Genomic DNA, 1,062 nt, shown 5'->3' on the forward strand with positions numbered 1-1,062 from the left:
CTCGGCCCCACTTGCCCCGCCCCCGGAGCCTCTCCCCCTCCCCTGACTCTCGGCTGCCGCTCCCCAGCCCCTCGCCCTCTCCGATCTCCCGAGCCGTCCGAGGCCCCAGACCCCTCTCCCCGGCCGCCACTGCATTCCTCACGCACCCCACGGACTCTGTGAGCTTCTGACCGGGTCCCGCGCTCTTGAACTTGATGTCGGCCTTGAACTCCTGAAAGAATTTCTTCATGGTGGCGGCTGGCCCGGCGGCGAGGGGCCGCGGGGGCGGGGGGCACAGGGCCCAGTCGGGGAGGGGCCGCCCAGGACCAGCCACCGGAAAAAAAATACCGCGCCGCCGGAAGTCCCGCCTTCCCGAGGCCGGCCACGTGACAATAGGCTAGACGTGCCTCTCTAGCGCTCGGTGCCTCGCTGGCCCAGGGCGGCCGCTCTGTACGCTGGAGCCGCGTCTCTGTGGTTCTTCCGGACTCCGTTGCCAGGGCGACGAGTGCGCCTCTCGATTAGAGTCAGTGCCTTGCCTGGCACCTTCCGTGGCGCTCCCCAAACGGTGACAGACGGTGACAGGAGAGGGACAGGACGACTGAACCTCGCAGAGAAAGCACTGGGCCCTGTCCCTGTCGCTGCTCAACCTAAGCTCGGCGCGGTGGCTCACGCCTGCAATCACAGCACTTTCGGAGGCTCAAGCGGGAGGATTGCTTGATTCCAGAAGTTGGAGACCAGTCTGGGCAACATGGCAAAACCTCGTCTCTATTTAAAAAAAAAAAAAAAAGTAAAATAAAATAATAGCCGAGGGTGGTGGCGCGCACCTCTTAGCTACTTGGCAGGCGGAGGCGGGAGGACCACTTGAACCCAGGAGGTCGAGACTGCAGTGAGCTGTGATCAAGCCACCGCATTCCAGTCTGGGCGACAGAGAGAGATCCTGTCTCAAGCAAAACAAACAAAAATCCAACCTTCCCTGTCTCCCCAGAGCTTACGTGATAAAGTCCCAATTTAATGTGGGGTATTGGAGGCCCCCACCTTCTGGCCCTATTTTGGTCCCTGAAGCCCCCACCCCCACCCCACCAC

At 62.0% G+C, this 1,062-nt stretch overlaps 1 protein-coding gene across 1 annotated transcript in view; it reads right to left on the bottom strand.

The window, feature by feature from the left end:
• UBXN6 (UBX domain protein 6) overlaps window positions 1-318 on the bottom strand; it is a 19,652-nt gene extending 19,334 nt beyond the window's left edge. The window contains exon 1 of the mRNA XM_011967467.1: window positions 147-318. Within this exon, the coding sequence (XP_011822857.1) occupies window positions 147-229 (83 nt within the window). The 5' untranslated portion in view covers window positions 230-318. The remainder of the gene's footprint in view (window positions 1-146) is intronic.
• Window positions 319-1,062: the final 744 nt, after the last annotated feature.

The sequence above is a fragment of the Mandrillus leucophaeus genome, unplaced genomic scaffold, assembly GCF_000951045.1.
Source record: "Mandrillus leucophaeus isolate KB7577 unplaced genomic scaffold, Mleu.le_1.0 Scaffold8, whole genome shotgun sequence".
NCBI classification, from domain to species: domain Eukaryota; kingdom Metazoa; phylum Chordata; class Mammalia; order Primates; family Cercopithecidae; genus Mandrillus; species Mandrillus leucophaeus.